Source organism: Acomys russatus, chromosome 2 (assembly GCF_903995435.1).
Source record: "Acomys russatus chromosome 2, mAcoRus1.1, whole genome shotgun sequence".
In the NCBI taxonomy this organism is placed as follows: Eukaryota; Metazoa; Chordata; class Mammalia; order Rodentia; family Muridae; genus Acomys; species Acomys russatus.
Window position 1 is genome coordinate 47,938 of NC_067138.1, and position 27,369 is coordinate 75,306.

General features: G+C 41.9%; 1 protein-coding gene across 1 annotated transcript; it reads left to right on the plus strand.

The window, feature by feature from the left end:
- The first annotated feature begins 13 nt into the window (after positions 1-13).
- On the plus strand, positions 14-26,249 carry LOC127205752 (hyaluronan mediated motility receptor-like). Its single transcript, XM_051165000.1, is given in 14 exon segments — positions 14-63; positions 3,750-3,847; positions 4,716-4,798; positions 5,433-5,480; positions 6,924-7,112; positions 8,961-9,047; positions 9,137-9,237; positions 14,995-15,141; positions 15,448-15,600; positions 15,700-15,799; positions 17,314-17,490; positions 19,434-19,596; positions 25,008-25,999; positions 26,157-26,249. Coding segments are annotated over 14 exon segments (2,481 nt in total).
- Positions 26,250-27,369: the final 1,120 nt, after the last annotated feature.

Below are 27,369 nucleotides of genomic sequence, written 5' to 3' on the forward strand. Positions count from 1 at the left end.
CTCAGATGTCAGAATGTCTTTTCGGAAGGCACCCTTGAAAAGATTCAGTGACCCTTCGGGTGCGTACAGGTGCGGGACCAGTGTGGGAAGGGAGTGCCCTCCTCGTCCCTCAGTCGTCCGGAAGGCAGTGTATGGCTAGGTGGAATCTGGTTTTCTTAAAATCCACGCAGTAAACTCTCGGCAAGCGTTGTATAGGATGGTAGAGATGAGGCTCCCAAGTGAAGTGGAGTCCTGACCCCACACAGAGAGCCTTCATGCATGAAATTTTACCAGTAAGTCATCAACACTGTAGAGAAAACTACAGCTGGTTGAAGAGGATTAGGAGCTGGCAGGTATTGAAAGACCCCCCAAGGGAGACCCTCACTCAAGCCTCGGGATGGCGCGCACTCAAAGACACACAAACTACTGTCTTGCTGTAAATGCACAAGGTAGTTTATTGGCGGAGCTCCGGGTCAACACATATCTCATGCAGGAGACAGAGGAGTCGGCCCAGAAGCCCAGGGGTTTGGGGTTTATATGGTCAAAGGTCAGCGGTGGAGCGGGAAGTTTTGGCGTGGCCACACACGATTGCTTGTTTCAAACATTTGAACATCAGCAAATTGCGTAGGCAGATCTGGGGTAAGGTCAGACTTAATCTCACTGGAACGGTCCTTGGTTCTGTGGAACCCGAGGGTGGATGTTTATCTGAGCTAATGAAATGTCTGGTTAAACTCAAACCTGGATCATTGTGTGCGGGCCTCAAGGGGGGATTAAGCAAACACCATAAGATTGGATGAGGGGTCTTGGCTCATTACTCACTCGATCATGTCCGGTACCTGTTTCTCTCAGGAATTTGTCCTTGTGTATCCATCTTTTATGGCCAGCCAGTCCCTGTAAAAACATGAAGACTGAGAAGTCAGTTAAGTAATAACAGCTGCCTCAGGTTTTTTTTTCAACTCTCCACTGAAATAATCCTTAAAATAGTATTCAGCATTGATGACACTTGATGTGTAAATGGCACAGTAATTTGAGTGGAGATGGTTGTAGTGCCCAAAAAGTTAGGATAAAATAATTTTTAATGTTTTGTCCTGTAAGAAATAAATAAATGTTTCTGCTGTGTGTGGTGGCACAAGCCTTTAATCCCAGCACTTAAAGGCAGAGGCAGGCAGATCTCTGAGTGCCAGCCTGGTCTACAAAGGAGATCCAGGACAGCCAGGGCTACAAACAGAGAAACCCTGCCTTGAAAAAACCAGCAAAAGAATGAAATAAAGAAATATGAACTCTGGTGCCCCATATTTGACCACGTCCCCTGGATGGGGAGGCCTGGTGGCACTCAGAGGAAGGATAACAGGCTACCAAGAAGAGACTTGATACCCTATGAGCATATACAGGGGGAGGAGGTCCCCCTCAGTCACAGTCATAGGAGAGGGGATAAGGGGAAAATGGGAGGGAGGGAGAAATGGGAGGATATAAGGGATGGGCTAACAATTTAGATGTAATATGAATAAATTAATAATATATTTAAAAAAAGAAATAGATGTTTCCAGGCACCTAGTGGCCTGTGCTGATAGAAAGTCTGTCAGTGACCCACCCCTTCTAACAAATAAACAGAAGTGAGACTGAAATCTGCTCAGAACTGGCCTGTGAACCCTGACTCCCATGGATACACCCTGTGTTCCTAACCGCTGTGGCATCTACGCACAATAACTTAGGAGCCTTAGGTATGATGTGGTAGATGCTAACCATGCAACGGCACAGTCATAAGATCTGGAATTTGTTCCTTTGAGCAGCCAGGTGAGCAACGTACCAAAGCTGTACGCTTTACAAATGGGAAGATTGTGGGAGTTTCTGTGTTATACAGCCAGCAAGTTAGTGATAGAGCTGAACTTCAAAGGCCGTTCTCCTCTGTAACATCTACTGTTTAATAATCAGTATTAAGTCTGTGGTTTCTGTCAGCACAAGGTCAAGAGAGTGATTAGATTAATCCAGTTCAAGGGCTGCACCATCTCCAAGGTTTTCAAACAGTTTAGGTTCTGCAGAGTAGGACAGACTTTTTTTGTTTTGAGACAGGGATTCGTGTAGCACAGGCTAGCTTTGAACTCCAGCTGCTGCCTTAGAGACCTGCAACACCACACATGGCTCAGCTGCTGCTTGGTTGTTTTGTTGTGTTTTTGTTTTTGTTTCTTTGTTTTTTTGTTCTTTGAGACAGGGTTTCTCTGTGTCGCCTTGGCTGTCCTAAGACTCACTTTGTAGACCAGGCTGGCCTTGAACTCACATTGATCCACTTGCCTCTGCCTCCCGAATGCTGGCATTAAAGGTGTGCACCACCATGCCCGGTACTGCTCATTACTTTATTAGGTGATTTGATAGTTTTAAGTGAGAAACAAATTTGTGTCTAAGATATTCAAACAAGTGGGACTATCTTATGTGGACACCAAAGAGATGGAATAGGCACATTTAAAACTCCCTTCAGACACAATGGTCTCCATTCCTTAGCTCCAGCTGTGTTATAACCTGGTTGATTTTCAGTGTTCAAGGCTAGGTTTATATGCATAAGAAGGCCATGAACTTTATTTATATAAAGCAGATTGTTTCTTGTGCTGACTTTATAAAATGACAAAATTATGAGGGCCAAAATTGTCTTCCTCCTATCTGATTCTTTCCATGTGACTAACATGAGATGTGAGAGTGTGTCTCTGACATACCCTGGTTTTTACTGCACTGACAAGCTCTTACCCATACTACTATTTGCCGTTCTGAATTTTCAAACTAGGGTTATTCTCCTTTGCTCTGGGCTTCTAAGAGATGCTTCTATGGAAAAGCTTGAGTTATACTGCTTTTGATTTCACAAGCAGAAAAAAAAAGGAAAACTCTTTTGAAACATATTGAGTCCTAGTATCCTAATCTACTCATCTGGACCATACTTTGAAAGAGGGCAAAGTGCTAGAAAAGAGATGTATGGGGAAGCTAGGCATCATGCTGCAAGTAACTCAAGCACCCTGGAAGCTGGAGGGAGAGGATCAGGGATTCTAGAGTATACAGTGAGTGCCAGGTGAGCCGCAGTCACATAGTGGAGCTCTGTGAAAGGAGCTCGAGGCCATGGAAGAAAGAATGTTAAGTAAAGGCATCTTAGGTTATCGGTATATCTTGGGGGAAAACGTTTTCTGGAGCAGTTTATATTAATTCATCAACAATGACTGACCACAGAGTCAGACTGCCAGTATTTGTCACGTGCATGGGGCGGAGTGGAAGGGTTGGTTTTGCTTGCAGGTTACAGTCTATTCTCAAGGCAAAGCACAGCAGGAACTGAATGAAGCACAGATGGAGTTCTGTTTACTGGCTTGCTTTCCATGGCATGCTTTGTCACACTACCCAGGACCACCTACCTGCCCAGGGGAGGACTACCTACAGGCCCATCTGAGGGAAACACTTCCTTAATTAGGATTTCTTCTTCCTGTGTGGGTAACCAAGTGGTTCTCAACTTGTGAGCCTCAACTCCATTTAGGCCAAACAACCCTTTCACATACCAGATATTGACATCACAAATCATGACAGTAGCACAATTACAGTTATGAAGTTGCAATGAAAATATGTATGGTTGGGGTCACCACAACATGAGGAACCATATTAAAGGGTTGTGTTAGGAAGGTTGAGAACCACTAGTTTAACTTAAGATCCTAGATACCTAGTATAGGTATTGCTAATGTGCTAATATGGTAATATAGTAAATAGCGTGAAGTGATACATTGCTATTTTGTGTTTTCTGTAAGTTGCACTCCTTCTCCAGGTGCTTAAGATGTTAAAACTTCAGAAGTATCTAAAGGACCAGTGTCTTTTCAGAAATCACAAAGATTTAAAAACCAAAGAGGTAATGTCAAACAAACAGTGGTTAAACAGCCTTATAACCAGGCTGGAGAGATGTCTCAGAAGTTAAGAGCACTGACTGTTCATCCAGAGGTACTGAGTTCAATTCCAAGCAACCACATGGTCGCTCCCAACCATCTATAATGTGAGATGATTCCCCCTTCTGGCCTACAGGTGTACATGCAGACAACACTGTATATATATAATAATAAATAAATATTTTTTTAAAACAGCCTTATAACCTAACATTATAGGCAGCACTATTGAAATTCTAAAATGCATTTGTACTTCAAGAGTTTCATGGTCAGAAGTTTGTGCCTTTCGAGACAGGGTATCTCTGTGTAGCCCTGGCTGTCCTGGGCTCCCTTTGTAGACCACACCAGGCAGAAGTATATTTTAATATCTTTATTTGATATATTTATAAAGGAATCAAGTACAGAATGATGTTTTCAGTTACACTGTAGGTAACGAGGGTAATTAAGCAAGATACTCAGAGGTAGTTCCTCTTTTGATAATTGCTTACCTTTCTGTCAGGATATGAGGACTATCAAGAAGGGGAGTGGAGAGCTTAATCCAGCACTTAATAGCACATACTGTGCCTACAGAGGACCTGAGTTGGGGTACCAGCACTCTAAGCACACAAAGCCCCAAACAGACACAGGCAAATTAATTCTTTTGAAAATAAAAAAATGTAAGAAAGGATTTGGGTCTATAACAAGTAAATGTGAAAATCATTATTTGAAATGTGCAAACCAAAGGGAATCTGACTATGCTTCAATTACTGTCTGCAGTGAGATGTTTGGAAATTTTATTGTATTTGGTTAAACATGTAAACATCAATGCAATGGTCGTGTTGATTTATTGTTTTGCAGAATCTCAGCAAAATCTTAACGTTGACAAGGATTCTTCTACCTTGCTTGCTTCAGCTAAAAAAACAAACACATTGGTGTCAGACGTGAGAAACATTTGTAAGACAGTTGCTACATTCATTATGTCACTGACTACATACCTGCAAGATCCTGTATTTGACTAAAAGGGCTGTGTGTAATTGCATTTATATGTAAGCTGGGACTAAAGAGTTAGCTGGACAAGACCACTCACTGCTCTTGAGAAGATCTGGCTTCAGTTCCCAGCACCTGAAAAGAGTGGGGAGGGGACTTATTTAATATTTCGTGACACTCTACAGTGTTTAAAATAGACATGAAAATGAGTTTATCAGTGTGGGATTTCAAACCTAGCACTTGAAAGTTGGATTGTGACTTCAAGGCCAGTGTGTATTACCAAGTTAGATGTCTCAAAAGACTAAAAATTAGGGGCTAGAGAAATGGATCAATAGTTGCTCTTTCACAGGACCTACTTTGCAGCTCATAGCAGCTTAGAACTCCAGTTCCAGAGGATTCATTGCCCCTTTCTGGCTTCTGCAGGTCACAGAAATGCACATTGTCCACATACATACATGCAGGCAAATACTCATACACATGAATTCCTTTTAAATTTGGAACAGGACCAAAAATAAATATTTATATACCTGATTGGGCTGTGATGTTTGTGGCATGTAAGTTTATAATTATTCTTTGACTTTTAAACAGATGGAGCATCAGAAGAATGGTAAAGATTTAAAGAGATTAGAAAAAGAGGTAAGACATCCTTTCAACTTACTGGAAAATAAACCCTGCATAATGTAAGAGAATTAAATAGCTTTGCAGGCTAAGATTCTATAGCGAATAAGCAGTTTTAGAGTGAGGTAAACATGTCATTCATATCAGAACTTTTGGGGGTGGTTCCTTGGCTTAGTCACTGGTCTCTCACTCATTTTAAGATTGGCTGTTGCTATTGAGGGTGCTGTGGTTGATACTGACTCATGTAGTGATTTGCTTAGTGACATTGCTGATGAGTGGCACTGCCAAGATTAGGACTAATGATTTGCATCAGATTTTAGGTTGTCAAGCTTTACCCAGAATTTTTGGGGTGGTGGGGTGGCGGGGAGGCAAATATGTGTGGTATATATACATACCTTTTTCTTTTTTTCTTTTTTTTTTTTTGGTTGGCTGGTTTTGGTTTTTTGAGACAGGGTTTCTCTGTGTAGCCTTAGCTGTCCTACACTTAACTTTGCAGGCCAGGCTGGCCTCGAACTCACAGAGACCCACCTGCCTCTGCTTCTGCCTCCTGAGTGCTAGGATTAAAGGCATGCACTACCATGCCCAGCTACCTACATATTTCTATATATGCATGTTCACACACACATAAATAGGAAGCCAGTGTGTCCTAAATTGCTCTCCACTTTCAAGTATTGAACTAGAGTTTCAGAGAACCAGAACTCAGCATTGCAACTAGTCTGCCCAGCTAGCTTGCTTCAGAGAGCTTCTGGTCTACCTGAAGTGCTGGGATTAAAAGCAGGCTACAGCACCTTTCTGGCATTTATGTGGGTCCTGGGGCTCTCTGGTCCTCCTGTTTAGTAGCAAGCCCTTTACCATGCCATCCCCAAACATGTTCAATATGTTGTGTCATTGTGTCTATGTCTATTGTTGACAAATATTAGCTTCTTTTGCTGTATTGTTTAACTAGTATAAACAACAAAACTGATGGCTCACTGCTGCCTATTAAATTCTACTGAGGACTGTTTCTTGAAATAAGAAACACTGAGCACCTCAAGCTAGAATTTAAATTTGTGTAGTTAGGACTAGTGAAAACAAGAATTCTTACAGTTTTAAGTGACTAAATAGAGCTTACACTTGTAAGTTTGTGGAAGTTAAAATTCATTGTGTTTTGTTGGTGGTGATTCTGTGTCTGTGTGTCTTTGTCTATGTGCATGTTTGAGACAGGGTCTCAGTATGTAGCTCCAAGCCTGGCAGACCAGCTTGGCATGAAAATTAGAGATCTACCTGCTTTTGTCTCTCAAAACATAACCACTCTTTATTTAAATTATATATCTTTAAGAAGTGTCATAAGGCAAATATGATTATTCAAGTAGCAAGTAAAATAAGAATGTCTGAGCACATTATCAAAATGTAGGTTTCCTAGGTTTGAGCTTTTTGTACCAGTAAGGTCAATCATTTGTCTGTCCTCTTATTTTCTTTCAGATTCGTGTTCTTTTGCAAGAGCGAGGTGCTCAGGACAAACGGATCCGGGATCTGGAATCTGAGTTGGAAAAAATAGAAGCAAAGCTAAATGCATCAGTCAGAGAGAAAACATCTCTCTCTTCAAGTCATGCTTCCCTAGAAAAATGGCTTATGGAGCTAACCAGAGCCAATGAGCTACTAAAATCTAAGGTACCAGTTGACCTTCAAGACAACATCAAAATTGAATGGTTAATAAGCACCTTCACAGCTGGGCGTGGTGGTGCACACCTTTAATCTCAGCACTCAGGAGGCAGAAGCAGGCAGATCTCTTGAGTTCTGGTCTACAAAGTGAGTCTAAGACAGCCAGGACTACAAGAGAAACCCTGTCTCAAAACAACAAACAAACCAACCAAAAACTATTTTCACACTCAAGTTCTTTGGTAGGTTAACCTTATGAAACCTACAAGTGCAGTTGAGGCTGTTTATTCATCTTCAGCATAGGTGGAGGAGCTCTTGCTTTCACTAGTCAGCATGGTTCCAAGTAGAATGAAGTCGGCAGTGGCAAACCATTAGTCTTGCTGTGACTATTGAAATGACTATCTTAACTTTTAGCCTACTTCTGTAGGATTATTTTTGCCTTTTAAAAAATTATTAGGTGGGCATGATGGCGTACCTTTAATCCCAGCACTAGGGAGGCAAAGGCAGGCAGATTGCTGTGAGTTCAAGGCCAGCCTGGTCTACAAAGCGAGTCCAGGACAGCCAAGGCTACACAGAGAAACCCTGTCTCCAAAGAGCAAAAAATAAAAATAAAGAATAAAAAAATTATTACTAAAAGGCTTGGCATACAGCTTTCTGTTTTGATGTCCAATATTTTCTCACCCCTTTGCAAACCATCAAAGAATATTATAGAATTTACATTTTGAAATAACTTTTAAAGAAATCTTAAACTGAAACTGAGAGGGGAAGTAGTGTCACATACATGTAATACTATACTCAAGCTGGGGCAGGAGGATTTACAGGTGTGAGGCCAGCCTATGCTACATGGCAAAATCATGTCTCCAAAAAAGAAGATAGGGGCGAGGAGGGGAGAGGGTGGCTAGAGAGATGGGTCAGTGGTTAGGAGCACTGGCTGCTCTTCCAGAAAACATGTGTTCAACTTGCCAGCACCAACATGGCAGCTCACCACTGTCTGAAGCTCCAGTTATAGGGGATCCAATACCCTCATAGGTATATATACAGGCAAAACACCGTATTTGCATAAGTAAATAAATCTTAAAAAATAAAACAAAACAAACAAAAACCATTCTTCTAAGGGTTTTTGAGGAATGCAGTAGGAAATAAATAAGGAACTGAAAGAGCTTAATGCATAAATTGTGTGTATAAGTAAATAATGTGCTAATAGACCATAAAGAACATATGATTCCATTAACCAGTCGCAGAAATAGAGGGAAGAGACGACAAGTCACTGTTGAGTTGAAGCCATCATTTATTCAGGGCCTGTCATAGGCTTTTATGGGCAGACAGAGTACATCCTCTTTAGGGAGTCAAAAGTGTACTAGAGCCCAAGGGAGATTCTGACCTAAAAGGCCCAGACTAGGCCCCACATCCTGCATACCTCAGGTGTCCCAGGTAGCTGAGACTAGTTTATCAAACATGCTTACACAAGTCTTTCTGGGGTTTACTTAGACCTTGCAGTGGCCTTTCTAACACATAGCAGGAAGTGACCACTTAGACTGCTTCAAAATAAATGAGAAAATCCAGGAAGAAAGGAGAAAACGGCTGGCATAGAGTTGGTACTTGTGGCTGAAGCTGCTCTCTCTGCCAGAGTACATTGGACACAGTTAATAGTTCCTATGACCCACACATGAGGTGATATTTAAGTAGTTCTTTTCTTGGTTTTTGTTTTGTTGGAGACAAGGTCTGGCCCTGATCGTGGCCTTGTTCATCTTGCCTCTGTCTCAGATGCTGAGATTATAAGCATCTTATGCCACACCAGCCTTAAGTAATAAGATGCTTGATTTGGCAGAAAACATCTGAATTTTTATATATTTATTGTAGTTTTCTGAAGATGGTCACCAAAAGAATATGAGAAGGCTAAGCCTGGAATTGATGAAGCTTAGAAATAAGAGAGAAACAAGGAGGAGGGTGAGTGCTCCGTTTGGCGTGGGCACTGTCTGTTGACTCTGAGTCCTAAGAATTTCTCATTTCCTAACTTAGCTCTGTCTGCTGTTCAGAGTGTGATGGCAAAGCACGAAGGCATGGAGCTGAAGCTGCAGGCCATGCAGAGGGACCTCGTAGAGTCTCAGGGGAAAATAGAGCAGCTGGAGGGAAAACTGTAAGTGGAAACAATTGGTAGATGTGACAATTTCTTAATCTTTTTTCTTTACTTAACTGTTCTATTAAACTGTGCATATTAACAGGGTTCTATGATGTTTCATTGTGCATACACATTGCCTAATGAGGAAACAGGCGAATCTCTTCATTTCCTTATAGGAAGACAGCCTGAGCTTTAGAGTTATACAAAGCTCCATCTGTACTCATCTTTCTGTAGCACACCAATTTCTACATTAGAACTCACTGCCTAGTGTTGCCCTCGACCAACCCTTCCATCCTGGCTTCCCCCTGTTTGTCCCAGCTTCAGCAGCCAGTGTTCAATGATAATCACTTACTACTTCCACGATTTTGTGAGATGGTATGATATTTGTCTTTCTGTGTTTCCCTTATTTCACTAGACACAATGAACTCTATGTTGTCATAAATTTCCATGTCAAAAATTTCACTTTTTACATGCTTAAATACTATCTCATTGTATATCTTTGATGTGTTTTCCATATCCATTCATCTCTTGAATAGATGTCCATGGCTTCTATTGCATGGCTCTTGTGAGCAGTGCTGAGGCTAGCATGGGAGAGTAGCCATTCCTTCTGTGTAGGAGTTCATTTCCTTTGGATCTATACCCACAAATGGGATTGTTGATCTTAATGGTGGTTTATTTTCAGCTTCATTTTCTTTTATGAAAAACTTACATTCTTTTTCCATAAATATGTCCAATTACTTGCCTACCACCAGTGCTCAAGGGTTCCTTTTCCTGCACATCCTTACCAGTACTTGTTAACTTCAGTCTTTTTGTTGTTGTTGTTGTTTTTGATTTTTCCAAACTGGGTTTCTCTCTGTAACAGCTCTGGCTGTCCTAGACTCACTTTGTAGACCAGGCTGGCCCCAAACTCACAGAGATCTGCCTGCCTCTGCCTCCCAAATGCTGAGATTAAAGTGTGTGCTACCACGCCCGGTACAAATAAATCTTTTTTAAAAAGACTGAAGTTAGGGCCAAGGCAAAGGCGGATGGATCTCAGTGAGTTCAAGGCCAACCTGATCTACAAAGTGAGTCCAGGACAACCAAGGCTACGCAGATAAGCCCTGTCTTGAAAAAACAAGCAAAGAAAAAGAATTATTTGTGTGTATAAGTATTTTACCTATATTTGTACCATGTGTATGCCTGGTGCCAATGAGGGTCAAAAGAGGACATTGGCTCCCCAAGAATTATAGTTACATATGATTGGGATCCATCATGTGGATCCTAGAAATCCAACCTAGGTCCTTTTCAAGAGTCTCTTGTTGGTTGTGGTGTGTGTGTGTGTGTGTGTGTGTGTGTGTGTGTGCGTGTGCATGTGCGTGTGTGTAAAGGAGCTGAGAGTTCTACGTCTGGATCTACAAGCAGCAGCAGAAGACTGCCACACTAGGCCTCACTTGAGCTTATAAGACCTCAAAGCCCACCTCTATAGTGACACACTTCCTCCATCAAGACCATGTGGGCCAAGTATTCAAACACATCAGTCTATGGGGCCATTACTATTCAAGCCACCGCAGTATTGAAACTTTATTAAAGATACACTTTGCAGATATTTTCTCCAATTCTGTAGGTGGTCTCATACAGACTGTTGTTTTAGTTTGATATAGTTACATTTATCTGGTTTTGCTTTTACTTTTTTTGCTTTGGGGGTTTTCACACACACATGCATACCAGTTGCCCATTCCGTTTCCAGTGTCCTGAAACATTAGCCTTGGGTGTGTGCTGGTAGGATAGCTGATTTGGGTGCTAAGTATGTTGTCCAATTTGAGTTGACTCTGGAAGCTGATGGTGATAGGGGCCTACTCTCGTTATTCGTCACGCGGATACACAGTGCTCCCAGCACCATCCATGAGGGTTCTCTGGTCTCCAGTGTGTGTGCTGTAAATGTGCTATTGTCTTCTTGGCTCTATGCTGTTAATATATACCCAGTAGTCTTGTTTTTGTTTTAACACAGTATCTTCATTACAGGAGCTTTGTAGTATGTAAAATCATGTAGTATGATACCTCCTGAATTGCTTTTTTTCCTCAAGGTGTCTTTTGGTTATATGGTATTTCATTTTGTATCTTCATACAAATTGTAGATTTCTTTCTTTCTTTGTGAAAAATGTCTTTGATGTCTTGTTAGAGCTTGCATTGAATTTGTAGGTTACTTGAGAAGCATGAACATTGTAACGATATTGATTTTTATATCTATAAATATGAAGTTACTCATATACTCTTTAAATTTTTATATCATTATTATATAATTTTCATTATAGGAAATGATGACCTCTGTTGTGGTTTGAGTGGCACATGACCCATACAAGCTCATGTTTTCAACCTGTTCCTGGTTGGTCATGCTATTGGGAAGCTGTGGAACCTTGAGGAGGTTGGGCAGAACTAGAGGAAGTAGGCCTCTGTAGATGGGTCCTTGGAAACTCTAAAACAAACAAAATATTACAAGGGATCAACTAAAAGAGCCAAATATAGTAATGCTGCTTTCTGAGGTGGAGGCAGGAATATAAGAGGTCAAAGTCAATCTTGACTTCATTTTATTCATTTCTGCTCTGATTTGTATTATTTCCTTTTTTTAAGTTAAAACTGAAGTAGTTATTAACCAATTACTTATTTACCTTTCTCTGAAAGCTATGTTTACTATTTCCTCAATACTTTCTTCATTGCCTTCCTTAACCTCTTAGATGGCAGTTAAATCTAATCGTTCTCAAATATTATGAATGGTACTTTTTACTACTCTCATGCATTGTCAGGTTTGGTGAGCAGGAAAGACCTTAAAAATCATTCTTCGCATCATTATATTGAGGTAGTTGTCTAACTCAAACTGAAACACTGGTATTGGAAGATAGGATTAATGTCCAATTAGAGCTCTGTAAAAAATTACTGTGCTATAACCTCACATAAAACAATACAATGGAGAGATCATAAGTTTTCATATTGATGACCTCAGAGCCATACACAGTTGTGAAGCATTAAGCAAATTGAAGGCATTTCCTCCCCTCAGAAGGGTGCCTCTGTAATCTTATAATGTTCCCCATCCCTACACTGTTTTCTGCCTCTTATAAATTTGTGTTTAGGGAAAGTTGATCACTATTCAGAGTACAAGACTAAGTCACCATAATTCATGTATACTGTCATGTGTATTATAATTTTTATTTTAATTCGTTAGTTTAATTTTACTAATGACTATTTCTCAATTTCTTACTGTTCTTGATCATTTTTTGTGATATTTGTTGTTGTTGTTTTTTGACAACTGAATAAGACAGCTATGGGCATGCTGCATGTCTTTGTGAACATGCGTCTTTATATATCTTTAGCAAGCATATGAAAGTGGGGGTTCTCAGACCAGAATATTGCGTATGAAACAGTTTTTTAAGCTCAGAGATAAGGGCTGAGATTGTCCCAGAGAACAAAGTGCCTCCTGTACAAACCAGAGGACCTGAGTTTTGATCCTTAGTGCCCAAGTAAAATGTGCCCGGGGGCATGTGTCTGTACCTTCAAGATGAGCTGACGTAGGCAGATGCTGGCTGCCAGCTTGTTTAGCCAGACAATGAGCTCTACATGGAGAGACCCTGTCTCTGAAAAGAAGGTCAAGTGCAGCAGAAGAGGCCGTCTGATGTTGACTTCTGGTCTCTGTAAGCACACACATGGTCATGTGTACCTGCATACATAAACAAGTCTCACACCACTTACACACAAACTCCCACATGCATACCACATGCACACAGCTGTGCTGCAGTATAGCCGTGCAGCAAAGTGTGGTCCTTGGGGTTGTTCTGTGCCCAGGGTGTTTGATATTGCTGGTCTATTCCAGCCTTCCTAATGTTACGATATGCTAATTTCTCATTTGTCTTTGTTGTTCCTGTTTGAAACAGGGTCCTGGGTCCCAAGTAGCCCCAAAAGTCTTCAGAGTCCAGAAACTTCTGCCTCCACTTCCAGGTTGCTAGGATTAACAAACCTGCACCATACAACTTGGCAATAATTTATTATTTTAACTTCTTGTTAATGTTCAATGCTGTCATGTGAGTTTATAGACCTTATGTGTCTTTTATTATGAAATTATTTAAATCTCATTCATCCCTTAAACTAGATCCTCTTGAGGAGCCTAAATCACATAAGCAGTTGGGCACCATACAGCCTGGAACAAAAGCCTCTTGGCACACAGAGTATCCTCTGTGTGCCACCAGGTCTCCCCCTCCAGGGGACATGGTCAAATATGAGGCACCAGAGTTCGTTTGAAAGTCATGCCCCACTCTCCACTCAACTGTGGTGGAGAATGTTCTGTCCATTGGCTAGATCTGGGTAGCACACACACATACTCTTCCATAAGACTCCCTGCACTCTGCCCAAAGATTGTATGTGAGTCTCAGCATCTGCTTTAATCCCCTATTGGGTGGGGTCTTCCAGAGGACATCTGTGGTAGGCATCCATCCTGGTCCCTCTCTCCAATCACTTCCAGTGTCTATTCTATTTGCCATTCTGAATGAGAATTAAGCATCTTCCATAGGGTCCTCCTTGGCACTTAGCTTCTTTAGGTCTGTGGATTGTAGTATGGTTGTCTTGAATTATATTACTAATATCTGCTTATAAGACAGTATATACCATGCTTGTCCTTCTGAATCTGGGATACCTCACTCAAGATGATCTTTTCCAGCTCCATCCATTTGCCTACAAATTTCATAATGTCCTTGTTTTTAGTAGCTGAGTAGTATTCCATTGTGAATAATTTAAAAAGAAAACAAAGAGCCAGGCACGGTGGTGCACACCTGTAATCCCAGCACTCAGGAGGCAGAGGCAGGTGTATCTCTGTAAGTTCAAGGCCAGCCTGGTCTACAAAGTGAGTCCCCAGCCAAGGCTACACAGAAAACCCTGTCTCAAAAAACCAAAAAACAAATGAGAACACAATTCCATGTACTTTACTTCCTTCTCTACCTATCTAGGACCACTCATTCCCAGCACCTTCTTAGTCCAAAGTTCTATTCCTCTCATTGTCTGGGAAGAATAGCTAGTTTTCATATTATAAGCAGTTCCCTCAACTCCTGTCCGATCGACTTCCTATTGTGCCTTTTTTGTTTTGTTTTGAGACAGGGTCTCTCTTTGTAGCCCTAGCTGTTTTGGAATTCCCTATGTAGACCAAGCTGGCCTTGAATTCACAGAGATCTGCCTGCCTTTGCCTGCCAAATGCTAGGATTAAAGGTGTGTGCCACACCCAGTCCTATTTTCCTTTTTTAAAAATAAAATGTCAAGGCTCTGGAGAGGTGGCTTTCTTGGAGTTTAAGAACCTTGAGTGCAGCCAAGCATGGTGGCACATGCCTTTAATCCCAGTACTTGGGAGGCAGAGGCAGATCAATCTCTGTAAGTTTGAGGCCAGACTGGTCTACAAAGTGAGTCTAGGACAGCCAAAGATACATAGAAAAAAACCTGTCTCAGAAACCCCCCACCCCCCAAAAAAAGAATCTTATGTGTTATTCCAAAAGACCCAGGTTCAGTTTCCAGCACCCACATGGTGGCTGAGCCATCTACCTCCAGTTCCAAGATATCAGATGTTACCTTCTGGATTTCAGGCACTGCACACATGTGATTCACAGACACGCCTGCAGGCAAGACACTCATAAACAGACACTGTCACGTAAACTCATTACCCAAGGTGCTGAATTCTCAGCTGTTAAGAAGCATATAAAATCAAGCTTTGTCATGTATATAGTAGTAAGAAGAAAGTGTTTGTTACCTGCTTTTTTCTTCAATAAGCTATAAAGCATCAGCACTTAAAGAAATAGAAGATTGGAAGCTGGAGAACTTGACTCTACAAGAAAAAGTAGCCGTGGCTGAAAAAAGTGTAGAAGATGTTCAACAACAGATACTGACAGCCGAGAGCACAATTCAGGACTATGCAAGGTGAGCACCACAAACGCCGCACTAGTTAGAAAAGAATTACAGTGTGTAAATTATTTATTTTGAAACAGAGTCTTACTCTGTAATCTTGGCTGGAACCTTCTGTGTAGAACAGGCTGGCCTCAAATGGAGATCCTCTCCCCTCTGTTGCTATTAAAGACCAATCAATTCCCAGAACCCATTAGAATTACAGGTTTTAATAATTCTGTTGCTTCATGGTGGTTGGTTGATTTGTTCATTTTCAAAAAGAAAGGGGTAAAACCTAAAATGACTGTCAGATGTTTAGTGGATTTTTCTTTCAAATCCAAGGATGCTTCTAGATTTACAGAACAGATCAACATTGAAAGAAGCAGAAATTAAAGAAATTGCATTTTTGTTTCTTGAGAAAATAATAGATTTGCAAAATCAGCTCAGACAGCAAGATGAAGACTTTTGGAAGCAATTGGAAGATGAAAAAGCAAAGTAAGTCAGCCTTGACCTTGGTTGCCATGTAAGGCATTGGTTTTTCTAACAAATTGAAAAAGGATAATTCAATTTTTTTAATTTAATTTTCCCATGCAGAAAAGCAGAGAAAAAGAATAGAGTGACAGAGATAACCATGGAAAATGATAAATGGCGCCTCATGTATGAAGAACTGTATAACAAAACTAAACCTTTCCAGGTTTGTTGCTTATAATTAAACTTACTTGTGGACTGGAGAGATGGCCCTGTGGCTAAGCTGTTACCTGCTCTTCCAGAGAGTCCAGGTTCAATTCCCAGCACCAGCATGGTACTCCCCAACTGGGTGTAACTCCAGTTCCAGGCTATCCAACACCCTTTTCAGGTCCTGTGGGCACGGTTGTACACAGACATACCTGCAGGCAAAACATCCATACACATCACATAAAATAAATTTAAATTAAACTCAGTTCGATCTATTTTAGGATGTATTTCTTCCCTGTTAGTCTTGACTATGACTTGGTGCTTCTTCAGTAGCTCTTCACTATACATTCATGCTTACAGCCGTTTTCTATCTGGTAATGAGCTCAGTGGTAGAGTGTGCTTTATGTGTACAAGGGCCAAGCTTCAGTGCCCAGTACTACACAAAACCAAAAGTAAAGTGACAAAAATGTGCAATTTATATTACTACTTGTAATTTCTCCAACCAACTGACAAATTTAGTGGACATAAAATTTTAATGTAGTTGTATTTTTAAAATGCTTTCTATGGCCAGGCATTGTAGTGCATGCCTATAATCCCAGCAGAGGCAGGCAGAGCGCTATGAGTTTGATGCCAGCCTGGTCTACAAAGGCAGTCTAGGAGAGCCAAGGCTAAACAGAGAACACCTGTCTTGAAAATCAAATATAAAAAATAAAACGCTTTCTACTTTCTTAAAATTAGTAGTCTTAAAGGCTCTCCTGATAGGAACGTCAATCAATTACCTATTACTTTGATATAATCTATCACAGTATTTCTCAACTTACTATACTGAATTTTGTGTTATAGTTTGTCCTTTGGTTTTAGGACGGGGTATTATTAACCAAGCTGGATTGGTACTCAATGTGCCAAGCAGTCTGGCCTGGAATCTGAAGTCCTCCTTCTCCTGCTTCCCACATTCTAGCATTATGAATATCAGCTTCTATGCCTGCCTGACTGGTTCCTTGTGACCCCAGGTCGGCTTGAAACTCTGTGAGGCTAAGGATGGCCTTGAGTTCCTGATCTTCCTGCTTTTGCCTTCTGAATACTGAAATCATGGCCATAGACCATAAACATGAGAAAAGCCTGATCTTTTTTTTAAGAAAAAGGTGCCAGGAGCAATGGCACAGACCTTTAATCTCAGCACTCAGGAGGCAGAGGCAGACAGATCTCTTGAGTTTGAGAACAGCCAGGACAACATAAGGAGACCTTACTGAAAACAAACAAGCCTACAAACCAATAACAACAACAACAACAACAACAAAAGATGGTGGCTCTTTATTGCTTTTCTTATGGCTATGATACTTAAGGTATGCAAGGCTTAAAATATTTCTCTTAGAGAATTGATAGAGCCTTAAAGAAGAGTGAGAATACTGTATGTATTATTTTTATACTTTATATGAAATTAGTAAGACTTAAAAGTATTGGCCAGGTATGGTCACAAATGCTTATAATGCCAGTGTGAAGCAGTAGAAATATATGCACATTTCTCTTTTCCAGCAACAACTGGATGTATTTGAAGCAGAGAAGCAGGTATTATTGAATGAATATGGTGCAACTCAGGAACAGCTAAATAAAGTAAGAGACTCATATGCGGAGCTACTGGGTCACCAGAATCTAAAGCAAAAAATCAAGCATGCTGTGAAATTGAAAGATGAAAATAGCCAACTCAAATCGGTTTGTAAAGTAACACTTGTATTCAGATGTAATAAAAAACCCCAAAATTAAGCAGTTTATAGAGAATTTTATTTTTTTTCCTTCTAGAAAGTTAATGTATATTTTGTTTTAGCATACTAAACAATGGGTTACATTACCTGCCCATATGAGTATCTATTGTATGTTGATTTTGATTCTTTCTGGTATATATCCAGAAGCTATAAGCTAGATCATATAATTTTTTTTAAGATTTATTTACTTTTTATTTTGTTTACAATGATCTGCCTGCATTTACACCTGCAGGCCAGAAGAGGTCATGAGATCACATTGTAGATGGTTGTAAGCAACCATGTAGTTGCTGGGAATTGAACTCAGGACCTATGGAAGAGCAGTCAGTGCAATGAACCTCTGAGCCATCTCTCCAACCTCATGTAGTAGTTTTTACTTGAGAGTTTTGTTTTGTTTTGTTTTTTCCGGAGACAAGGTTTCTCTGTGTAGCCTTGCCTGTCTTGGACTCACATTGCAGACCAGGCTGGCCACGAACTCACAGGGATCCACCTGCCTCTGCCTCCCAAGTGCTGGGATTAAAGGCATGCGCCACCACCGCCCGGCTTCACTTGAGTTTTTAAAGAACTTTGATATGGACTTGCATAGGTTGGTGAATAAGGCTGGCCATCCTACCCTCAGGAGAAGCCCATGACCCTCACAAATCACAAACCAAGTTTTGAGATGTGATGAGAAGGCAGTTCCACTGGCGGACAGGTCAGCAGAAAGGAAATCCATTTTGGCACTATACAATTGAGAGGACAGTGGCTAGGAGTCATCTTGGGAAGAAACCTATTATTTAAGACTAAGCTGCTGTGGAGGCCTGAGAACAGGAAATAATCACAGTTCAGAGCACCTGAATTTAGCCTGCCACACTTGCAAGGATGTGAGACAGCCCTGGGAAAAAATTGCCCACAAGCCATAGTACAGGCAGTAGTAGAAAGGGAAGTAAAGGAAAAGTGATAGGGAAGGGTAGCTCTGAGCTGGGTAATGCATCTCTGGAGCTTCTTCTCTGAGTTCAGTTCTGTAGGCTGAGGACTCTGAAGGTTCAGTGATGTACTTGACCTCCCTGGAGAGTTGTTATGACCCCAGGAGGCCATTCTCATCTGTCTTACCCTTGGGCAGACTCTAAGCTAGTATTCTGGCACAGAAATTGAGGACAGGAAATGCTCTCTCTTAGTGCCACCTCCGCCCTTGGTGCTGTGGTTCTTAACGGCTTGCAGGGAAAGAGGCTGAGAAATAGCCTCTGTTTCTCTAACCTTTGTATCTCTTTAGAGTTATCGTTAAGAACTAGGTCAAGGATGAGCAGGCGCCCAGTGTTTCCAGCACTGCAAAAGTGCGGCTGAGCAAAAGAGATCTTGTACTCTTAATAAATTTGCCCACGGACATCACCTCAGCAAGTATGAGCTACTGGCAAAATGGGCTCTTCTGTATAGGAGTCCTTGGGAATTAGTTGTGGAAAAGGAAAGCCTGTGCTCTTGACTGTGCTGTTTCTCATGGGCAAAGAGGAAGCTCTTTGCTTTCCAACTCCAGACAATTTGTGAGTCTTCATGAATAGCTTTTTCTTCTTTTGCTTTGGTGCTTTTAGGACCATTTCCAGAGGAAGAACAGAATTGCTTGCCTTTTTATACTGTCTAGGAAGCCTGCCTACAGACTTTAATGCAGTCAAATCAAAAGATGATTTGTGGGCAACTTATTTTTATCTCAATTTTGATCAGAATATTATACTCATAACTATAGGATCACAAGAAAGGTTTAAATACTTTGTTTACTTTGCCCCAGCAGTTCCAAATCAGTCTTAGTGCATGTGTAATAGTTGTTTTTGCCATTAGCTTTGATGCACTTTGTAGAATATGTCTCCAACAATAGTAACACATTTTACCACTGTACACCTTAATGATTAGACTCTTCTTACTTAGGAGGTGACAAAACTCTGATCTCAGCTTATTAAAAGGAAACAAAATGAGCTCAGACTCAAGGGAGAATTGATTAAAGCTCTGGGCATCAAACACTTTGACCCTTCCAAGGCTTTTCATCATGAATCTAAAGAGAAGTTTCCTGTCAAGACCCCATTAAAAGAAGGTAATATTTTTAAAGTATATTTATCCATCTGTCATTCTCCCTCCCCCCACCTTTTTTTTTTTTTTTTTTTGCTTTCACAGCAGTTGGTGACTTAACTTTTTTTATTTTTTTTTAACTATGAAACTGTTGATATCTTCTAATAAAGAAGAAACTCTTAGTGAGTTGATGTATGCAATGCCATTTCCTCCTCCCCTACTCTGCTTCTGTAAATCCAAATCTCCTGTTCTTCAAGCTCCATTCAGATTAATCTTCCTTAAAGTCTTTTATTGCTCCTACCAGCAGCCCTTCTCCTACACCCTTTGTGATGTCTTAGATCTATAATAATTTTTTACATTTCAATTTTAGAGAAACTTTTTTTTCCTTTTTAAAATTTTTTTATTTTTTTATTAATTTATTCTTGTTACATCTCAATGTTTATCCCATCCCTTGTATCCTCCCATTCTTCCCTCCCCCCCCCCCATTTTCCCATTATTTCCCTCCCCAATGACTTTCTAACGTACTCTGGTGCCTCACATTTGACCATGTCCCCTGGAGGGGGAGTCCTGGTGGCACTCAGAGGAAGGACAGCTGGTTGCCAAGAAGAAACTTTTTTCTTTTCTTGACAGAATCTTTGTATATTTTACAATTGAATCCTAATTGCTTGAAATGGTGAATATGTGTGTATTATGTGTATATGTTATATGTGTATAAATACATATATATATGTATGTGCTGTGTGTGTTATATATTATAATTATGGTACATTGCTTCTGTCTTTAAGAAGTTAGGTCTGATTTTAGTTTCTAATGACTTAGGAATTTGATTTGGCTTGGTTTTCAAGGATTTGAATCTAGGCCCTTGAACATGTTAGGCAAGTGTTGTACCTGAGCTACATCCATGGGCTGGCTCATTGTTAATATACAATACTTACAGCTCTTTGTCTTTTCAGGCAACACAAACTGCTGCTGAGTTCAGATGCTACATCAAGGATCATGGAAGTATACATCTGAAATACCTCTGGAAGATTGCTTCCTTCACTATTCCTGATATTATGTTTATAATATATATTATATAATGTATTTAATTTCAACTGCCTATTCTTAGGTATGCAAAAGGACATTCAACATTTGTTATCAAAATGTCTTTTGACATTTGATTTTCTATTGTATATCTCCGTAATCTTGACCTTTATCTTCTTATTCTGAACCACCTTATTTGCTTTGTACCTTACATTGCACTACAATCAAATTGACTTCTTTTTTTTTAATCACTATTAAAATTTTCCCCTTATTCTGTGTTTTCTCAATATTTTTACCTTGATTCTCGAGTTCTCTATTCTGGTGAAGAGTGAGAAGGCTAAAGCGCTTTGGCTGGCTCTTGTCTGTGCGCTGATTTTCTGATCATGTTCACTCTGGTTTCTGTCATCCATCTCCTTTCACTTCAAAGAGAAATAAGAGCACCTTATCTCCACAGTAATCTTGGTTTGGTTTGGTTTTTCAATCAAAATCACTGGATTATTTTAATTATTTCCAAATTCCTTGGCTTTATCCCAGTAATAACTAAAACATGTAGCTTGCCATATAAGCCTTTTTTTTTTTAAGATTAGCCTGTTAGTTTTTAGATACATTGGAAATATGAATTGGGGGGTGGGGGTGGGGGGTGGGTCTGAAACAGGGTTACTCTGTGTAGCCCTGGCTGTCCTAGAACTCCCACTGTAGACAAGGCTGGCCTTAAATTAAGATATCTGCCTGCCCCATTTCCCAATTGCTAGGATTAAAGGCAAGCACCACCATGCCCAGGCTCAAGGAAATCTGAAAAACATTTACATAAAAGATTTTCAGAGAATGTGTCAGCACGGCATGGTGGTACACGCCTTTAATATCAGCACTCAGCCAGGCGTGGTGGTGCACACCTTTAATGCCAGCACTTGTGTAGGAACCAGGCCTGACTGGGCTGCCTGCCTGTATTGCTGTTTCATGTCCTGTTTCTAGCAGCTTCCATGTCTGTGTTTATCTTGGTTAGCTAGTCATGTTTACTGCTCTGAGAACGCGCCCCTCCCTTCCTCGAGACTTTTCCTCCTGTGTGCAATTACCTCTTGAGGGATTTCACCTGGGAGGAGGATTCCTGTTTTGCTACCTATAAGAAGGCTCTTTGGAACTCTGGAGAAGGAGAATAATAAACCGCTGCCGGGGCTGCTGCTGCTGCAGCTGCTGCTCTCAGCACGAAGGACCCGCTGTGTTGTGTGTGTGTTTGTGTGTGTGTATGTGTGTGTGCGTGCGCGCGCGCACGCGCGCATGAGTTAAATCCGCAGTCCCTCGCCCTTGACTTGGTACAGCGGTGGTGCGGGCGCCACAACATGGGAGGCAGAGGCAGATGGATCGCTGGTGAGTTCAAGGCCAGCCTGGTCTACAAAGCAAGTCCAGGACAGCCAAGACTACACAGAGAAACCCAGTCTCGAAAAACCAAAAACAAAAACAAAAACAAAAAAACAAAAAAAAAAATGCCAAAAAAATAAATCCCAGCACTCGAGGCAGAGGCAGGCAGATCTTTGTGAGTTAGAGGCCAGCCAGGTCTTCAAAAGGAGTTCAGGACAGTCAAGGCTATACAGGGAAACCCTGTCTCGAAAAACAAGAGAGAGAAAGAACTTGTCATCAGCATATCCTCCTAATGTGTGTGTAATATAAGTGTAATATAAAATAAAGTCATATAGAAACTCAAACACCCAACCAATGATTCAATTTTTATATAATGAAATTATAGTATTGCTTCTAAGATGTATTTAATTGTATCTACCTCCACCCTAATTTATCCCCAGATTCATAAATGGTACCTTTTATTTCTTCTTTTAAAGATTTATTTATGCCAGAGGTAGTGGAACACACCATTAATCCTAGTAGTCTGGAGGCAGAGGCAGATGGATAAGGTCAAGGCTAGCCTGGTCTACGTACCAAGTCCTAGGCCAGCCAAGACTACATACTTATTTTTACATTGAAAAATCTATACTAGTCATTCTTCTGGTGTTCCGTAGAGATCTATAGCTTTTAGTCATAGTAACTATACACAGGGAAGCACAGTACTCAGATCTTTTGTGGACCATGCTTCAGAATGACCATATCTACAAAGTATCATCTGCCGGCTGAAGACGAGGCTCAGTGAGTAAGAGGACTGGTTAACAAACCAGGATCTGGTACATGCCTGACTCCCCAGGTCTAAGGAAGGATGTGACAGGACAGACAGCAAACTCCAGGGTCAGGAAGGGACCTACCGCAAAGGAACAGATGGAAAGTGATAGAGGGTCACACTTGATTTTTCCTGCTCCCTGAACACACCCACACTAGACAGAACTCTTAGACTTATTTAGGTTAAGTGAAAATTTAGTAGTTCCAGTCCTTGACTCATGAGCAAATTATAACCAACTACCTAAGCATATGGGTCTATGCAGTCATACTATTCTGATTGCTCTTTGGCTTTTCTGGCCTCTGTGAAAACCAATCTTGCCTTTGGCAGTTGATTTTTATCCCTGGGCCCTGGCATCCTGGGACCTTTTATTACCATTGCAGGTCCAGTGGCTAGCACTCTCAATTTGAGGTCTGTCTGACCTCCAAGAAGATTAGTCATGGAACTCTGCAAAGGACTCTGGGATACTATTATGATTTGGATCTTAAAGTGTCCAGTATCCCATATAATGTGTTGAAGTCTGTGGTATGGAGGGGGAAATGGAATCCTTTGAGGACCCTGGGGTGGAATTCTTAGGGAAATATTAAGAGGTTTGACACTGGGGGTGGGCTTTGATCTTCAAAAGCCCTTGCTATTTCCTAGTGTTTCAGGGGTCTCTATGCTGTCTCACAGAGTAAAGCTGAATAGCTTGCTTACACGAATAGCTAGAAAATACATTTTTACCAACCCAGGCACAGTTCTTCATGCAGATGAGAAATTTGTGGTTGCTGCCTCTGTGTTGATGCTTAAGGTCCAGTGAAAGGCTTCTCTTGAATGGCACTTCCTTGCCTACTTTTAAGCCTTAGAGTGGACTAAGCTGGTAATAGAAAAGATGATAGCAAAGGCAATAGTGACCATGACAGTAATGTCAGGACAGCAGCACAAGAATCAGAATAGCCAACACAGGACAGATTAGAAGTGATGAGGAAAGGGTTTGTTTGTTTATGTTTTTTTGAGACAGGGTTTTTCTGTATAAGAGTCCTGGCTATCCTGGACTTGTTTTTATAGACCAGGCTGGCTTTGAACTCACAGCGATTCACCTGCCTTTGCCTCCCAAGTGCTGGGATTAAAGGCAAAGGCATGGGCCACCACACCTGAAGAGAAAGTGTAAAGATCTGAGAAAGGCTGGAGAGATGCCTCGTTGGTTAAGAGCACCAGCTGCTCTTTTCAAAAGGCCTGAGTTCAGTGCCCATCACCTGCATGGCAGCTAACAACTGTGATCACATGGACCCTCCTGGCTTTCACAGACACTGCACACAAGGTGGACAAAGTTGCAGACAAAATACCTATACTATGAAGAATTGAGTAGACATGTGGGCTCTGATGGCCAGAAGAGTCCCAGAGAGTTACCAAGACTTAAAGGTTAAGGAATTCCTTGTGACTTATTATTAGATGCCATTCTTCATATGGCATGAATGAAGATTTACAGATGTTTTTCTTCTGTTCATACAAAGAGCAGAGAGCCAGCCTTAATTGTTCTGTGCATCCCGCACTCCTCATACACTTATGATTTTAGAACCATATAATGCTTGTGAGAAATTATGTTTTTAGAACAAAAGAATGGAACACTGCTATAAGCTTAACCTTTTCCAAACCTACTTTATTTGGGGTTTTTTAATGTGTGTACATACCTTCCAACCCACCTACCCTAAATGGGAGAGAAAAGAGGTTCATAGAAACAGGAGAAGTAAACCTTGGTGAATTCAGTTCCTGAGAGCAATTCCCCTGGCATAATTAGCAGAACTTCAGTAGACCAGCAGTTCCACCAAAGTTGCTGCTGGAACCTGGAACAGCAGCCAAAACCCAGAGGCCATAGACTTTCTCTGGAGCAGTTCTCTCTTGGTGTGGAGAGCTGCGAAGTGCCGTGCCCTGACATGGCACCGGTTTCCGCCTTCCGCCTTCCCGCTGGCGAGTGCTCTCCAGGATAAACAAGTCCTCATATGGTGAAGGGCTGTGCAGGGGTAACGGACAATCTTGTGACGAGCGGCCTTGCTCTGACTTTGACCTATGAGGAGTTAGCACCTGGCAAAAGCTGATTGGTACTTGGTTGTTACTTAAGCTCTGTCCTTCCCTCCTTCGGGGCCATTCCTGCTTAGCAAAATCCTGAGTAAAGATCTAGAGAAGAAGTCTGGTTGTCGGTGTCTTATTTCCGCTGGACGGTGCGGCGCCGACAAGTGGTGGCCCGTACGGGGACATTAAAGTTCCCGTTGCGCCAGATTTCAGAACTCTGGATCTACAGGGCAATCGATCGGTAAGTGTCCGGGATTGTCGGACCCAAAAGGTTAGGTTCTCAGGTCAAGACAGATTACAGTCCGCAGTAAAGCGGGGGATGGCTGACGACCCTGTAGTCATGGGGAATTCGTCATCATGTCCAATCAAAGCAGCCTTAAAAGAGCTATTGAAAGCCAAAGGCTTAAAAATGAAAGAGGAAGTCATTGTAACCTTTCTGAGAGAAGTAGATATAATTGCCCCCTGGTTTGCGGTCTCTGGGCACCTGAATGTGAACTGTTGGGATAAATTGGGCAGAGAATTAGATTTCGCCTGGGAGCAGGGGAGCTTAAAAGGAGGAGTCCGCCCCATATGGAGGCTTGTCCGTAGCTGTCTGGAGGACGAGAAGTGCTGTCAGGCAGTTGAGAAATCCTCCGAAGCATTAGAACAGCTACAAGAGAGTAGGTCCGAAGGGGCTTCCAGTGAGAAGGACAAGAAAACACCGGAGGGAGGGCGCCTCTACCACGACCTCCATGGCTTCATGACAGATGGAGAGTCCTCCTCAAAGAGTAGTTCAGAAGAGGAGGAAAAAATGGAGGAAATGGAGAAGGAGCTTGAGAACCTCATGGCCAAGATGGAGGCATTAGCCAAGAGGCAGCACAAAGGAGGGGGAAGGAACAAGAAAGCGGAAGTAGCCGCACCCAAGAGCGAGGACTCGCCATCTTGGCGCGTCTCTCTGTCCGCGCCTCCGCCTTATGCGGACACGTCATCGCTACAGTCATCACATTCTTTGTGCCCAGAAGTATGGAAACAGGCTAGTGCTACTTTTCCCATTTTTGTGGACGCCAATAATCAGCGTTACCATGAACCACTAGATTTTAAGGAGCTCAAGAGTCTGGCTGAATCCGTCCAAACTTATGGCCTCCAGGCCTCCTTCACACACGCTCACCTGGAGCGCCTTGCCAATAAGGCCATGACCCCTGTTGATTGGTTCAGCACGGTAAAAGCCTGCATGTCCATGGGCCAATACTTGGATTTTAAATCTTTTTATCAGGATCTAGCTCAACAGCAAGCTGCACAAAATCAAAGGGCTGGGAATGCAGCTTGGGATATGGATATGCTTATGGGTCAAGGGAGATTTGCTAATGCTCAAACAGGTTATCCTCCAGAGGTTTATGCACAAATTAACACTTTGGCCATTAAGGCCTGGAAGTCCCTGCCCAACCGTGGCGAGGTCCGGGGGAACTTAACAAAAATCATACAAGGCACCTCAGAACCATTTTCTGATTTTGTCGCAAGAATGATGGAGGTTGCAGGCAGAATTTTTGGCGATCCAGACACTGCCATGCCTCTGGTAGATCAGCTTATCTTTGAGCAGTGCACTAAAGAATGTCGTACTGCAATTACCCCTTGGAAAGCTAAAGGATTACAGGCCTGGTTAAAGGCCTGTAGAGAGCTGGGAGGTCCCCTTACTAATGCCGGCCTTGCCGCAGCAGTGATGCAGATGACTAGAGGAAAAGGTAGTACGCCAGGAGCATGCTTTCGGTGCGGAAAGCCTGGCTATTTGAAACGCCAATGTCCAGAGAAAGGTCAGAAAAGGGAGCCCCGTACAGGACCGGGGCTATGTCCTAGGTGCGAAAAGGGGAACCATTGGGCTAATGAGTGCAGATCGGTCAAGGACATTAACGGTCAACCCCTAACTCCAGGATCTGATGATGCCTTGCCAAAAAATGGGCAGAGGGGCCCTCGACCCCAGGGCCCTCAAATGTATGGGGTCATGGAGAACAGCCAGCAAACCCCTATGCCCTATTTCAGGCCTCCAAACAACCCAGGAGAGCCACGGCGGGGTCTGCAGGATTGGACCTCTGCTGCACCACCCGACTCGTATTAACTCCACAAATGGGGGTGCAGCCAGTGGGCACTGACTTTAGAGGCCCACTACCAGAGAATTCCATGGGCCTTTTAATAGGCCGCTGTTCGTCCACACTCAGAGGTTTGATAGTTCACCCTGGGGTCATTGACAGTGATTATACTGGGGAAGTTAAAATCCTTGTTTCCTCCCCAAGAGGCATAGTTTCCATCTCTCCGGGCGATCGCATCGCTCAACTAGTTTTGTTACCAAGCCTACATGGTCAGTTTGTTTCCAAGAAAGCTAATAGAGGAGACCAAGGTTTTGGCTCCTCTGGAGGGCAAGCCATGTATTTGTCATTAGACATAGACAAAAGGCCACTGTTAGAGTTAAAGATCAATGGAAAAGGCATACTCGGTCTGTTAGATACAGGCGCCGATCGTAGTATCATAGCTCGTAAAGATTGGCCTGGAGATTGGCCCTTGCAGGCTTCATCCCAGACCCTTCAAGGCCTGGGATAT